Source organism: Hyla sarda, chromosome 5 (assembly GCF_029499605.1).
Source record: "Hyla sarda isolate aHylSar1 chromosome 5, aHylSar1.hap1, whole genome shotgun sequence".
In the NCBI taxonomy this organism is placed as follows: Eukaryota; Metazoa; Chordata; class Amphibia; order Anura; family Hylidae; genus Hyla; species Hyla sarda.
This window is the reverse complement of record NC_079193.1, coordinates 236,481,908-236,495,182: the sequence shown is the minus strand read 5'-3', so window position 1 is coordinate 236,495,182 and position 13,275 is coordinate 236,481,908. Positions and strand designations below refer to the sequence as shown.

The window sequence follows — 13,275 nt, the reverse complement described above, 5'->3', positions numbered from 1 at the left end:
GAAACCAAGCATTTTAGGTAAAAAAAATATATATTTTTTTACATATGCAAAAGTCGTGAAACACCTGTAGGGTATTAAGGTTCACATTACCCCTTGTTACGTTCCCCGAGGGGTCTAGTTTCCAAAATGGTATGCTATGTGTTTTTTTTTTTGCTCTTCTGGCACCATAGGGGCTTCCTAAATGCGGCATGCCCCCAGAGCAAAATTTGCTTTCAAAAAGCCAAATGTGACTCCTTCTCTTCTGAGACCTGTAGTGCACCAGCAGAGCACTCTTCACCCCATATGGGGTGTTTTCTGAATCGGGAGAAATTTAGCTTCAAATTTTGGGGGGTATTTTCTGCTATTACCCTTTTTAAAAATGTAAACATTTTGGGAAAACAAGCATTTTAGGTAAAAAATTTTTTATTTTTTTACATATGCAAAAGTCGGGAAACACCTGTAGGGTATTAAGGTTCACGTTACCCCTTGTTACGTTCCCCGAGGGGTCTAGTTTCCAAAATGGTATGCTATGTGTTTTTTTTTTGCTGTCCTGGGACCATAGGGGCTTCCTAAATGCGGCATGCCCCCAGAGCAAAATTTGCTTTCAAAAAGCCAAATGTGACTCCTTCTCTTCTGAGACCTGTAGTGCGCCAGCAGAGCACTTTTAACCCCCCATATGGGGTGTTTTCTGTATCGGGAGAAATTGGGCTTCAAATTTTTGGGGGTATTTTCTGCTATTACCCTTTTTAAAAATGTAAAATTTTTGGGAAACCAAGCATTTTAGGTAAAAAAATATATATTTTTTTTACATATGCAAAAGTCGTGAATCACCTGTGGGGTATTAAGGTTCACTTTACCCTTTGTTACGTTCCCTGAGGGGTCTAGTTTCCAAAATGGTATGCCATGTGTTTATTTTTGCTGTCCTGGCACCATAGGGGCTTCCTAAAGGTGACATGCCCCCCAAAAACCATTTGTCGCTCCTTCCCTTCTGAGCCCTCTACTGCGCCCGCTGAACAATTAACATAGACATATGAGGTATGTGCTTACTCGAGAGAAATTGGGTTTCAAATACAAGTAAAAATTTTCTCCTTTTTACCCCTTGCAAAAATTCAAAAATTGGGTCTACAAGAACATGCGAGTGTAAAAAATGAAGATTTTGAATTTTCTCCTTCACTTTGCTGCTATTCCTGTGAAACACCTAAAGGGTTAATACACTTACTGAATGTCATTTTGAATACTTTGGGGGGTGTAGTTTTTATAATGGGGTCTTTTATGGGGTATTTCTAATATGAAGACCCTTCAAATCCACTTCAAAACTGAACTGGTCCCTGAAAAATAGTGAGTTTGAAAATTTTGTGAAAAATTTCAAAATTGCTGCTGAACTTTGAAGCCCTCTGGTGTCTTCCAAAAGTAAAAACTCATAAATGTTATGATGCAAACATAAAGTAGACATATTGTATATGTGAACCCAGAAAAAAAATATTTTGAATATCCATTTTCCTTAGAAGCAGAGAGCTTCAAAGTTAGAAAAATGCAAAATTTTCATTTTTTTCATCAAATTTGGGGATTTTTCACCAAGAAAGGATGCAAGTTACCATAAAATTTTACCACTAAGTTAAAGTAGAATATGTCACGAAAAAACAATCTCGGAATCAGAATGATAACTAAAAGCATTCCAGAGTTATTAATGTTTAAAGTGACAGTGGTCAGATTTGCAAAAAACGCTCTGGTCCTTAAGGTGTAAAATGGCCTGGTCCTTAAGGGGTTAATAGAAGTAATTTACAAATCTGTTTAACTTTCCGGAGCCAGTTGATATATAAAAAAAAGTTTTTGCCTGGAATACCCCTTTAATATAATTAAACTGAAGAAACCAAGATACGTTTTCATACACTTGCACTAACTTACCTTCCACTACATTTCTGGCAGATGCAAACATTAAAGTCATTCCCATGTCTGCAGTGGTATCATCTCCTACACCTGGTGTATTACTGACTAGTATACCATAATTTGAGATTAACTTGAGGTCCAGATGATCTACCCCTGCTCCACCATTCGCTATTACTTTAAGATTGGGAAGAGAATCCAGAAGTTCTTTGTCAACAACAGGCTGGAGCCACCACACCAAAATGGCTTGTATCTTTGGAGCATACACATTCTTGTTTTTGGAAAATTCTTCCATGTAGATTATTTGGAAGTGCTTCTTTACAATAGTTTCATATTTTTGGGGAAAACCCTTGGAACCTCCATTATATGACATTAAAGCGTATGGAAGTTCCTCCATTTTTCCTGCAAAATAATTGAGTACATTATTGGAATAATAAACACAATGGAAACCTGTAGAGAAACTGATGGTATGAAAGCGAACCTATACACTGTGCATAGGAATAAATCTGTCAATGAGGACGAGGGGAAGTGTACCTGTCATAGAAAGAAAACTTCTGACATGTCAAAGAGTTTTGGTCAGTGCCGAGATTCCAGTGAGCGAGAAGAAGCAGACAGTTCTGCTCTTTACTAGCTGTCTCGCTGCAATCTCTAATCGGTTGCTCTATTATAAGTCTATGAAACCCATGTAGTCAAGCTGGATGGAAATTGCTGCAATCTGGGAAGTGAGGTGCACAGCCACGCTGTTTTAATAATCGTGGGGATCTTCGCATTGAGACCCATACCAATCAAAACTTTTCACATGTCTCTGGGTCAAAGGTTTTTTGAATAGCAGATGGAGGCAGCTTTACTCTTTCTGTGTCTATGAAACTGCATGCTGATAAAAGAGGGAATGCTCGACTTCTGACTGCACTAGATATAATAATCTTACACAGCTAACTGGGGTACTGGGGTGTTTAATAGGAGAGATATTCCCAATACATGTTTTACTTGCTCCCTAAGGCTACTTTCACACTGTAAAAACACTTCTGTTATGAACGCCCGTTAGGAAATCGGCAGTTATACGGCCGGTACGAAATCCCTAACGGCCGTTATTTGATGACGGGCGAATGAACGGGAGAAATAGTGCATGCACTAATTCTCCCGTTACTATTGCCTGTCAAAAAATAACGGATGTTATTAATAACGGGCAATAACGGGTTAAAATGGCTATTAGAAAAATCCCATAGATTATAATAGGATTTTCTAACGCCCGTTAGTGATTTTGTACCGGCTGTATAACTGCCGATTTCCTAACGGGCGTTCATAACGGAAGTGTTTTTATAGTATGAAAGGGGCCTAACTCTACAATTATTAGGAGACCATATTTACAGTTCATGTTGCCCTCATCACTGAGGCTCAAAATGCCAATTCAAGCCAAGGCATATAGCAGTTTCAGAAGGATTACAAATTTAACCACTTAAGGACACCATAGGTTTTGGCCTAGGAGACACAGCCAATTTTAATGTTAGCATTCTCGCTCTCCTTAGCTCTTTTACTCTTCGACAGACCCATATGAGGGCTTCATGTCTACGGGACCACTTGTACTTTGTAATGACACCTTTCTTTTTTCCATAAAATGTATGGCCAAATTAAAAAACTATACTATTTTTTAGGGAAATGAAATGGGAAAAAAAAATTTAGGGCTTTTTTTTTTTTACACAGTGCACTTTTCGGTAAAAATTCTGTGGGTCAATATGACAAAAACAACACCCAATCATTTTGTTTTAGATTAGTCAGATTTTTAATATCAATGTGGTAGCTTCAGTTTTGGTTAAAAGAGTTGTCACAATTTAATATAATGTTATCAAAGTATAAGAAGAAATGCAAGTTGGAACCACTAAGGCAAGCTATAAGCTATATATCAGATAAAAGCAGGTACATATTACAGGTGCGTTTCAATAAGAGAAGCAACACTTATTCCTGGCTTACACACAATGGGGGAGATTTATCAAGACCTGTCTAGAGGAACAGTTGACCAATTGCCCATAGCAACAATCAGATCACTTCTTTCATTTGACAGCCCCCTCCCCTATGGAAGGGGTCTGTCACACCCCCTCCCATAGACTTGCATTGAGGGGGCAGGGCATTACGTCATGAGGGGGTGGGGCTATGATGTCACGAGCTCCCGGCGCCTGCTCCAGCGTTCAGAACAGTTTGTTCCAAACGCTAAGTATGCTGCCTACTGATTACATAAATCAGTCAGCTGACTTTATCAGCGGGCTCTAAGCGTCACATAGCAACCTCAGACGCCTGGCCAGAGAGTGAACATATCAGCTGCTTCCTGGTTGCGGGCGTTACCAAGCTGTTCTAAACGGAGCAGGGGGAGGAATCTCTACCCCACTACTGCTTAAGCTACAGCGTAAAGCTGGACTGCCCACTAAAACCAGTGATTTCTAACACAGTATTAACCCTATGTAGGCAGGATACTACTCCATTGTAATAGGAATTTAGGCCTCTGCCACTCCACTGTGCATGTCCTAGCACTACTCTGCTTGACATACTTATTGCATATATGAGGGGAGTACAATACGCTTCACTACGCTTAAAACAGCATTTATCTAGAACAGCAGCAGGTGTGTACTATTGGCTGTTCTTTCACAGTATTTTTTGTAAAACACCAGCCGGTGATTACTTTTGCCTGGACTTTCACAGTATCTATGCCCTTGACAGATTAACAGGTACAAAATAGTACACTACTTAGATGTACGTATGTGGTATGCACTTATGAGGGCAGAAAAATGCGCTACTATATGCTTAAAAAATTATTTGAGTAAAACACCAGCCGGTGATTACTTTTGTCTGTCTTTTCACAGTATGTAGGCCCTTGACAGATTAACAGGTACAAAATAGTACACCACTTAGATGTAGGTATGTGGTATGCACTGATGAGGGCAGAAAAATGCGCTACAGTACGCAAAAAAAAAAATTTGCCCACAACATCAGCAGTACACAACAGTGCTGCAGACACAGTCACTGTGTACTAAACCCAAAATTGCAAAAAGACTCTCCCTCAAATACTATTAGGAATAGACTGCTGGGTATGGATTATACTGTCTACAGACTAGTATAACCAGCAGACCAGTTGATGTGGAACAAAGACACATATTTGCCCTAAAAAATTATTTCTCCCTCCTCTGAAAACTTTTCTGCAGCTGAGGCCACACACAGCTCTCTGCTCCTCTCTGTAATACAATTCTGTTCACAGTGACTGAGGGGTTAATCGCTGCAGTAAGAATTAATTTCTGTGCAAAAAGCTGTGTTCTGTGTCCAACAGAAGACTGAGGTGACTAAGAGGTGAAACGCTGCTGCAACAAGCTTTTCTGTGTAACACACACACAACCCATACATGTCTGTCCTATCTCTATGCAGTATAATGAATGACGCAAAATGGCTGCTGAATATATAGGGCTATGACGTCACAGGGGTGACTGGCTGCTGATAGGCTGCATCCTGCATGTGATTCAGGGACATTCTGCCTACTTCCCTTCCTGCCTTGCCTTCCCGCCTTCCCAGCATTCCTTGCCCCATGTATTGTCATGTGGATCCACCATTTTAGATGCCCTGGAGCCTGGACTGCAGTAAATGGATTTTAATGAAAATCGCAGCGATATTCGCATTCGTTGCAAATCAGATTTTTCCTGAGATTCGTAACGAATTCGGGTTCGTCGGCTTTGATTCGCTCACCTCTACTCACTGCTGTAAAAACATATTCATCTCATCATTATGATTGAAGTATGCTACAAATTGGTTAAATTGTTCTTCTGACCCTGCCCAGACTATGAGAATGTCATCCATAAAGCAGAGGAAGGTTTTTAGGTGACAAGAGAAATAATTTTTCATGGTGAATTCGTAATGTTTTTTAAAGGTTGCTAGAAATAAATTAGCAAACAAACAAGCTACAGGGGTGCCCATGGCCACCCCTGAGTCCTGTCTATATCACTTGTTATTAAACCTGAATGCATTACGTGTGAGAATAAACAGGAGAGATTCACAAATGAACTCTATTAGACCACCATCTATGCCTGCATCGGTGAGGAACTCCCCTCTATGGGAGGGGGCGTGACAACGATGGGTGCGGAATGACAGATTGAGGGGGTCCCCAGCGGCGGAACCCCCGTGATCATACATATTATCCCCTATCCTTTGGATAGGGGATAAGATGTATTAGGGCCGGAGTACCCCATTAAGGTAAGTTGAAGCCCAGTTAATAGTGGCCTGAAAAAATGGGATCCCGGGGTGTCGGGTGGGAGCGGTCTCCTGCCGGACAACCCGGGACTTTAGCTAATTAACCTGATCAGCGCCGCGGGAGCGCGCACTTAATAAACGCCGCTTTTATACGGCGGATTGCGCGAAGGTATCATTGATCAGTGGCCTAATCAGTGGCCTGATCAATGTATTTTGATAGCCCTTCCATCACCGAGTCGATCCCCAAGACGATAGGACGTCCCGACATTCTTTTCTGAAATAATACCTTGTATTTGCGTAACAGAGATTGCAACAAACCCTGGTATCTGCAGGTGGGATCTTCCTTTAGTTCTACATATACTGTACTGTGTTTTAATAATCTATATGCTTCCTCCAGGTATTGTTCTTCTGTGAGTACTACAAGGTTACCCCCCCCCCCCCTTGTCTGTCTTCCTAAAAATTTATTCTTTGTGGGTTTTTTAACCAAGCGCAGGGAGCTGATGTATCATTGTGTGTAAGCCAGGAAGAAGCGCAACCAGCGCAAAACAATTGGTGCTTCTCTCATTGAAACGCACCTGTAATACGTACCTGCTTTTATCTGATGGAATATAGGGTCACAACAAAAATTGGTGAGTGCTGTCCATTCATTTCTCACATGCTTTTAATATAATGTTTTGTTTTCTACATTGTTGTATGATACCTCAGGTATTTATATGAATGATCGTAATTCATGGCAAATATTTGTTGGTCCATTTGTCTATTGCTAGAATTGCTTTACTTAACCCCTTCGCGCTGAACGCCGCATTTATATTGCGGATAACGCGATACCTTCGCGCAATCCGCCGTATAAAAGCGGCGTTTATTAAGTGCGCGCTCCCGCGGCGCTGATCGGGTTAATTAGCTAAAGTCCCGGGTTGTCCGGCAGGAGACCACTCCCACCCGACACCCCGGGATCCCATTTGATTAACCTGATCAGCGATCGGGTGTGCAGGGGTGTCGGGTGCGCGGCAATCCGGAGGTCCGGCAGCGGCGATGGCGGGTGCGTGGCGATGACGGGGGTAAGTGCCCCCGCCATCGCCGCTGCCGGACCTCCGCCCACGTGTGGAAGTCCGGGGAGAGCGGGGCACAGAGGGGTGAGAGGGAATAGGAAGTCCTTGCTTGTCCGGTGGCGGATCCTGCAGGCTGCGGAGGGATCTGACTGGCCAGTGAGTGATCCTCCAGTTCTTGCAAAACTACAACTCCTGGCATGCCCAGACAGGCATTGGCTGTCTGGGCATGCTGGGAGTTGTAGTTTTGCAACATCTGGAGGACCACTGTTTGGAGACCACTGTGTAGTGGTTGCCAAACTGTGATCCTCCAGATGTTGCAAAACTACAACTCCCAGCATGCCCAGACTGTCTGGACATGCTGGGAGTTGTAGTTTTGCAAGATCTGGAGGATCACAGTTTGTCTCCAAACACACACACAGTGGTCTCCAAACTGTAGTCCTCCAGATGTTGCAAAACTACAACTCTCAGCATGCCCGGTTGCAAACGGTTGTCTCAGCATGCTGGGAGTTGTAGTTGCGTACCTCCAGCTGTTGCAAAACTGCATCTCCCAGCATGCCCTTCGGCGATCAGCACATGCTGGGAGTTGTAGATTTGCAACAGCTGGAGGCACCCTGGTTGGAAAATACTGAATTAGGTAACAGAACCTAACTGAAGGTTTTCCAACCAGTGTGCCTCCAGCTGTCGCAAAAGTAGTTTTGAAACAGCTGGAGGTTTGCCCCCCCATGTGAATGTACAGGGTACATTCACACGGGCAGGTTTACAGTAAGTTTGCTGCTTCAAGTTTGAGCTGCGGCAAATTTTCTGCCACGGCACAAACTCCTAGCGGAAAACTCACTGTAAATCCGTCAGTGCGAATGTACCCTAAAAACACTACACTACACTAACACATAATAAAGGGTAAAACACTTCATATACTCACCCTTACACTGTCCCCCCCCCCCAATAAAAATAAAAAAGATATTGTACCGCAGTGTTTCCAAAATAGAGCCTCCAGCTGTTGCAAAACAACAACTCCCAGCATTTCTGAACAGCCACTGACTGTTCAGGCATGTTGAGAGTTTAGTAACAGCTGGAGGCACCCTGTTTTGGAATCACTGCCGTAGAATACCCCTATGTCCACCCCTATGCAATCCCTATTTTAGTCCTCAAATGCGCATGGTGCTCTCACTTCGGAGCCCTGTCGTATTTCAAGGAAACAGTTTAGTGCCACATATGGGGTATTTCCGTACTCTGGAGCAATTGTGTTACAAATTTTGGGGGGCTTTTTCTCCTTTTACCCCTTATGAAAAGGAAAAGTTGGGGTCTACATCAGCCGGTTAGTGTAAAAAAATTTTTTTTACACTAACAAGCTGGTGTTGCCCCATACTTTTTATTTTCACAAGAGGTAAAAAGAAAAAAAGACCCCCAAAATTTGTAACGCAAATTTCTCCTGAATACAGAAATACCCCATATGTGGGCATAAAATGCTCTGCGGACGCACAACAAGGCTCAGGAGTGAGAGCGCACTATGTACATTTGAGGCCTAAATTGGTGATTTGCACAGGGGGTGGCTGATTTTACAGCGGTTCTGACATAAACGCAAAAAAATAAATACCCACATGTGACCCCATTTTGGAAACTACACCCCTCACAGAACGTAACAAAGGGTATAGTGAGCCTTAACACCCCACAGGTGTTTGACAAATTTTCGTTGAAGTTGGTGTTACCCTAAATTTTTCATTTTCACAAGGGAAAATAGGAAAAAATCCCCCCAAAATTTGTAACCCCATTTCTTCTGAGTAAGAACATACCCCATATGTGGATGTAAAGTGCTCTGCGGGCGAACTAAAATGCTCAGAAGAGAAGGAGCGCCATTGGGATTTTGGAGAGAAAATTTGTCCGGAATTGAAGGCCACGTGTGTTTACAAAGTCCCCATAGTGCCAGAACAATGGACGCCCCCACATGTGACCCAATTTTGTAATAAGGAATGTAATAAGGGGTGCAGTGAGCATTTACGCCCCACAGGTGTCTGACAGATTTTTGGAACAGTGGTCCGTGTAAATCAAAAAATTTATTTTTCTTTTGCACAGCCCACTGTTACAAGGATCTGTCAAATGCCAGTGGGGTGTAAATGCTCACTGCACCCCTTATTAAATTCTGTGGGGGGTGTAGTTTCCAAAATGGGGTCACATGTGGGGGGAGGGGTCCACTGTTCTGGCACCACGGGGGGCTTTGTAAACGCACAAGGCCCCCGACTTCTATTCCAACCAAATTCTCTCTCCATAAGCTCAATGGCGCTACTTCTCTTCTGAGCATTGTAATGCGCCAGCAGAGCACTTGACGTCCACACATGGGGTATTTCCATACTCAGAAGAAATGGGGTTACAAATTTTGGGGGGAATTTTCTCCTATTACTCAAACTGCATTTTAGTGAAAAAAATCAAAATTAATTTACACGTCCAACTTTAACGAAAAGTCGTCAAACACCTGTGGGGTGTTACAGCTCACCGGACCCCTTGTTATGTTCCCTGAGGGGTGTAATTTCCAAAATAGCATGCCATGTGCGGGTTTCTTGCTGTTCTGGCACCATAGGGGCTTCCTAAATTTGAAATGCCCCACAAAAACCATTTCAGAAAAACTCACTCTCCAAAATCCTATTGTCGCTCCTTCCCTTCTGTGCCCTCTAGTGCACCCACAAAACACTTCACATACACATATGAGGTATTTCCTTACTCAAGAGAAATTGAGTTACAAATTTAAGGAAGATTTTTCTCCTTTTACCCCTTGTAAAAATTCAAAAACTGGGTCTACAAGAACATGCGAGTGGAAAAAATTAAGATTTTGAATTGTCTCCTTCACTTTGCTGCTATTCCTGTAAAACACCTAAAGGGTTAACAGACTTACTGAATATCAGACTTACTGAATATCATACTTTGAGGGGTGCAATTTTTATAATGGGGTCATTTGTGGGGTATTTCTAATATGAAGGCCCCTCAAATCCACTTCAAAACTGAACTGGTCCCTGAAAAATTCTGATTTTGAAAATGTTGTGAAAAATTGGAAAATTGCTGCTATACTTTGAAGCCCTCTAATGTCTTCCAAAAGTAAAAACATGTCAACTTTATGATGGAAACATAAAGTAGACATATTGTATATGTGAATCAATGTATAATTTATTTGGGATGTCCATTTTCCTTCTAAGCAGAGAGTTTCAAACTAAAGAAAATGCAAAATTTTCAAATTGTTTATGAAATTTGGGAATTTTTCACCAAGAAATGATGCAAGTATCGACGAACTTTTACCACTAACATAAAGTAGAATATGCCACGAAAAAACATTCCCGGAATCAGAATGAAAGGTAAAAGTATCCCAGAGTTATTAATGCTTAAAGTGACAGTGGTCAGATTTGCAAAAAAGGTCTGCGTCCTTAAGGTGAAAATGAGCTGTGTCCTTAAGGGGTTAAAGTATCCAATGGCCCAAGGGGAAACCTCGGCACTGCCACCAATCCCCACAACCACTCTAATGGCAGACAAAAGTCCCTCCTAGTAGTTATAAGATACGCTGGTGCGCACTCAAGATACAGTCCATCGATAATATTGACACATCCAAGAAATAAAAAGGCACTCACCATCCAGATGCTTGCCTCAGTAAATATTTATTCAGTCATAATGACCCTAACAGTGCAATGGACATAAGACAACAAACAAACGGGTGTAACGTCAGGCAACAGTGCAGTTTCCTACTCCAACAAGGCTTAAAGGTGGGCCAGTTAAAGCGCCATTGGAGAACGAAATGGCACCATTGCCCGAAGTAACACCCCTGTTTGTTTGTTCGTCTCATGTCCGTTGCATGTTAGTGTCATTATGACCAAATAAATATTCACTGAGGCAAGCATCTGGATGGTGAGTGTCTTTTTATTTCTTGGATGTGTCAATATTATCGATGGACTTTATCTTGAGTGCGAACCACCGTGTCTTATAACTACTAGGAGGGACTTTTGTCTGCCATTAGAGTGGTTGTGGGGTTCGGTTGCAGTACCGAGGTTTCCCTTGGGCTATTGGATACTTTAATAAAGTATTTTCTTAATTTGGGTAAAGGATGCCGTTTTCTTTTGAGTCTCAGAGGTATGATCCAAATTTTTTTATCCTCACACTATTATACATACAATTCCCAACTACTCTTGTATTTTTTAAAGCAGAATCCTGGTCTTTGAACGACATATATGTTGTAATAGTTGGCCTTGGAATGCTCCCTGGGGTTGAGATTTCATTGAACTCTTTTGGCCCTTTCAATTAAAGTGGAGAAAGATTTTCTGCTCCCACCTCAATTTCTTATTCAATGTCTATATATTATCCTCCTTTCCTCTGCCTCCTCACTTTTATGAATTGAGTTCACACCACTTATGAATAAAGAGATTTCTAATCCAATGGTCCCAATTTGAGTGGTCCAATTCCCCCATTCCCCATTGTTACATTTATTTACTGTAGTTAGTAATTCAGCCAACCAAGCATGAGATGATGCATTAATACTTGGTGTTACTATCAAGTCTCCCTGGACTGCCTCTATATTTCCTATGGGGCCACTACGATTTTTATCAAAGCAGTTCAGGAAGGCCAGAAATGTAATAGTTCTTTATATTTCACTTATTTTCATTCATGTGAGACTTGCAGACCTCCTGACTTTGGGGTCCATATTTTTCAGCATACTTTCCAGAGCGCACATCATGATGGCTTATTTTTCTATTTAGATTATGGGATAAGCAGGTATTAAGTTCTGATCAGATTCAAGTCAGTAATTTATGCTCCCTTAATTTTCTCAATATAGCTTTCGAGACACATGCCACAATAGTTTATGCCTCTTTTGACTCCTATGCTAGACAGGATTGGTAGTGGAGGGAAGGTATATTTCACCCAGTTTCCTCTCCTATGTGAAGTAACAGCAGAGCCTCTCTTAAGAGAAGCAAGAAGGGCAGCTAGCGCTCTCTGGCTGGGGAGACGGAGAGCCTGTCTGTTTAAGAAAGTCATGTGAGTAAAAAGTTTGCTGGAAGAGTTTTTGGTAAGCTTGCAGAGAAAAGATCTCCAGCTGGTAGTAAGGGGTATTAGGGTGCATTCACACCACGTTTTTGCAATACAGTTCCCGTATCAGGTTTTTGATGAAAAACTGATTCCTCAAAACCTGACTAAACTGTATCAAAAGGTGTGTACAAATTTTAACCCGTATACAGTTAAAAACCATATACAGTTAAAAAAATTATATTTTAAGAAAAAAAATGTTAAAATTTTTAACGTTTCACTCCATTATGAATAAAGTTTCACTTGTTTGAGTGAAATTCCAAGAAAAAAAACTGTGCAAAGTCAAAAACCGTATGGTGAAAACCGAATGGAACCGTATGCACATACAGTTCTGTACGGTTCCCATTGACTCCCATGTTTAAAAAAAAACGTATACTGTTTAAGACAGTTTTTCACCCGGACGAAAAACCGCGGTAGACTACAGTTTTGGGTATGGGAAAAAAACTGACAAAACTGTACAGGATGCAAAATGGACACAGCCTTATGCATCTTTTGGCATACGGTTTTCAATGGAGAGTCAATGCATGTGGTTTTCAATACGGTTCCATACGGTTTTCACATAGAAAACGTATACGGGAACTGTATTGCAAAAACGTGGTGTGAATGCACCCTTATTTGTATAGTAAGTGCCGGATAGGCAAGAGTTTTCTTTTGTTTATCTTGCAACCTTTTCAATAAACCTGATCATGTTTTAGACTACACCTATCTGCGGCTCTTGGCTGTTAAATATCAGTACTGACTTTGCAGAGCCAAGTAATGGATATATAGGAATCAAAAATAGTCACAGTCTCTTAGGTGCAAGGAAAGAGATACATTATTTAATGCACACAAAAATGAACCAGCATGTACAGAATTATATAAAATACATAAAAAGTTCTTACAATGTGGTTTCTTGTTCTTTAAGAGTTGTAGCTTGTAGTTGTAGCTTGTAGAAGGCAGATGTCCTTGAAGTTTCTGAGAGAGCTGTTTGCTTGTTTCAGGAATATCGGAAGGAGGGGGGGGAGTAGGAGGAGCTACATGATAGCCCTGCACTTATGTTGTGTGTTCTCTGAGTATCTTACTGGTGTCACCTTTCACTGTACTTGTC

The 13,275-nt window shown here is 41.5% G+C and overlaps 1 protein-coding gene across 4 annotated transcripts in view; it reads right to left on the bottom strand.

Moving 5' to 3' along the window:
- LOC130273888 (glyoxylate/hydroxypyruvate reductase B-like) overlaps window positions 1-13,275 on the bottom strand; it is a 28,602-nt gene extending 15,327 nt beyond the window's left edge. The window contains exons 1-2 of one of the 4 annotated variants that reach the window (XM_056521344.1): window positions 13,070-13,275; window positions 1,885-2,265 (exon numbers count right to left, since the gene is read on the bottom strand). In XM_056521344.1, the coding sequence (XP_056377319.1) occupies window positions 1,885-2,260 (376 nt within the window). In that variant the 5' untranslated portion in view covers window positions 2,261-2,265; window positions 13,070-13,275. The other 3 variants (XM_056521346.1, XM_056521345.1, XM_056521343.1) reach the window with 3 other exon arrangements.